This window comes from Nicotiana tabacum, chromosome 17, assembly GCF_000715075.1.
Source record: "Nicotiana tabacum cultivar K326 chromosome 17, ASM71507v2, whole genome shotgun sequence".
Lineage (NCBI taxonomy): Eukaryota > Viridiplantae > Streptophyta > Magnoliopsida > Solanales > Solanaceae > Nicotiana > Nicotiana tabacum.
Genome location: NC_134096.1, coordinates 34,007,329 through 34,010,075, shown reverse-complemented (window position 1 = coordinate 34,010,075; position 2,747 = coordinate 34,007,329). Strand labels below are relative to the sequence as shown.

General features: G+C 35.9%; 1 protein-coding gene across 1 annotated transcript; it reads left to right on the top strand.

The window, feature by feature from the left end:
* Positions 1 to 328: 328 nt before the first annotated feature.
* On the top strand, positions 329 to 2,508 carry LOC107813800 (uncharacterized). The gene has a single exon (XM_016639105.2). It carries the CDS (start codon positions 1,006 to 1,008, stop codon positions 2,278 to 2,280), a length of 1,275 nt encoding a protein of 424 aa, XP_016494591.2. The 5' UTR covers positions 329 to 1,005; the 3' UTR covers positions 2,281 to 2,508.
* Positions 2,509 to 2,747: the final 239 nt, after the last annotated feature.

The window sequence follows — 2,747 nt, the reverse complement described above, 5'->3', positions numbered from 1 at the left end:
AATTTTTTTTTCTAATTTAAAAAAAAAATGTTTCAATAAGCACTACTACTACTTATTAGAAACAAAATTTTGTATAGAAAATTATTAAATACCTTTTCAGTTTGAAACAAAAATTGACATGTTTTTGAAACAAGTTAAACTCCACTGCATATAAGCATTGAGAACGATGATTAATACCAGAAGATAGTTGCTACCTAATTTTATTTATTTACTATTGTTTGTGCGCTAGAGTTTAGTAGTATTTCAGATTGATGTATATCCTTGAAACATACCATACCTTCCTTGTGATCTCATAGTACCATTATTTTTTTCCCAAATGCTAAATATCAATTTCGATTTGAGAAAAACTTTAAAAAGTAAAATCTTTTCCTAAGTATTACTATGAGGTAGTTTTTCCTAATAAAAGTTAAAAATATTTAACTAATTCCTTTTACCATTTCCTAAAAGACTTTGGTTTAGCATTAATGTCGGGAAGAAAAAAACAAAAGCAACCATTAAAGGAACTGTACCCCTCCCTTAAAATCTCCTAAATAGGGTTTCAGTTTTCGTTTCTATTTACCAGCAACACAATCCATTGATTAGTTGGGTAAAGAACCACCTCTTCTTGGATTGTTTGTTTGTCCCTTCAATTTCTTTGTTTCTTCCCCCAAAAAATTTTTTCTTCTATTTTTACCTAAAGACATACGCGTGGGCAGACAATAAATCTTTTCCTATTATTATTTTTATTGTCACAAGATCATGCCATGTCCGTACAATCATAACTGCAACCTCTTCATCATCCCCTTGTAATTTTCCTTGGGTTTTTTTTCTTCAAGATTTCCCTTTTTAATAAATACCCAGAAAGTGAAAAAAAGAGTTAAACCAATTTTTCTGTGCCGGTGTATATGTATGGAAATCGCATCTCCACCTGTTATGCTTTGAATTTGATTCAAAGCCTTGAGATTTAACAAAAACCCAAATTCAATTTTCTTTGAATTTTGATTGAAGAAAAGGGTTGATTGAAGAATGCCTTTATTTCCATGGAAGAAGGTGAAGAAGGGGGCAAGCATATCACAAATGGTGAAGGAGCATGTAATGAATTCTCAAAGAGGTGCTGGATCATCTCCCCTTATGGTTGAAACCGGTTTCCCTACTTCCCTTGTTGATCTTGTCGTCAAGAATCGCTCTAGATTCAAGAAGAAAACCAAGAAACCTCTTTCTCTGTGCTCTCCAATTCCCTCTCCTTCACCCCCACCACCCCCTTCTCCTATCACTATTACTTCCTCTGTTGAGGGGCTGATTGATGATACGGTTTCCCCTTTGATCCCTGAAGTTGAAAAAAAATCTGATCTTTTAAGTATGAATCAGGGGTTGGTAGTGGGGGTTTTGAAGATGTTTATGGTGGTGGTTTTGGTTCTAGGGATGAATAATCTTGTGCTGGGGATTACTGTGTCGGCCTTCTTGTTGTTTTTCTTGGAATATTTAGGGGAAAGTTTGTATGGATTCTTTTCTCCAGTGCAAAGGAGGGTTGGATTGGTGATACAGGGGATCTTTAGGGCCAAAGTGGTTGAATCAGAGGAAGATGAAGATTGTGTTTTTAAGGCGCCATTGCGGGACCATGAGTTGTCAAAGGATGCTGGCTCTCGATTTCAGGAAATTGAAGTTGTAGAGGAGCCTTATGAAGAGGAAAGTCAATGTATTTGTGATGGAAAATTGAAATGTGGAGGACTGGATGTAGAGGGGGTTTTAATGGAGAAAGGAGAGGAATTTAGATGTGATTTATCTGAATCCAAGGAAAAGAAATCTCATAGGGCGAAGATGAAATCAAAAATGAAGAAACTTGTTCCGAAGACGTTTAGAAAGAAGAAAGGTTCAGCATTGGAGAGTCATCATATGATACTGAATGAAGGAAGCAATGAAATTGTAGGTTCTAATTGTGAACGTAAAATGAAATCCGATGTATCATCGGTGGCAAGTAGAATAGTTCATAAGACAGATATTGTTGAGGTTGTTGGTAGTACTGGAGAATCATCTAATGGACTTAGTGATGCTAGAGTTGAAGGATCATTTAAAGGTATTGATAAGGCAACCATAGTCGGGGAAGATGGTTTAACTGAAATAGAGCATAATTCTATGTATATTGCTCTCCTTTTGGTTGTTCTGGTTGGCCTTATTGGAGGTCGGGTTCTTGCACTAGTAGTTACTTTAACATGTTGCCTGATGTCGAGACGAGGTGAAGGAATCAGAAGATACACAAAACTGCCCGTGATCATCAGGTCTATTCCTAAAATGTTCAGTTAGAATCTTTTTAACTCATTCATAGAAAGCCCTTGAGAAGGCTTATGTTGATAGTGTTGTGTGAAGTGCTGTTTAAGCCTTCCTTTGATCTTTAGAGCTTTACTTTGATGGAGAGTTCAACCTTTGGTTGATCACTTAGCCAGAGATCTTGTCTTATGTCTTGTAAAGTAACTGAAACATGATTAACTTTGTTATACTGATGTGTCTGAATCAATGCTGCATTGTTCTGCATAATAGTTGACCCTATCCGTCCTTTTGCCTTTTTCAGTCCAGGTAATAAATTAGTGAGTAGATCAGAATGTGGTTAAACTTAGCTTATTCCCTTTTCTTGTGTTTCAATTTTTCCTGAGACCCGTTGTCCCAGAATGATATTAGGTTTTTGAGATAAGACCTTCAAATGTAAAAGGATGCCGGGGGATTGGGATATTTAACCCTGTTTCATGATAACAAAGATTTTGTTTTTCTTATTT

What these genes read in the sequence shown, in the direction of transcription:
- LOC107813800 (XM_016639105.2), top strand. Translation starts at nt 1,006, where the DNA reads ATGCCTTTATTTCCATGGAAGAAGGTGAAGAAGGGGGCAAGCATATCA.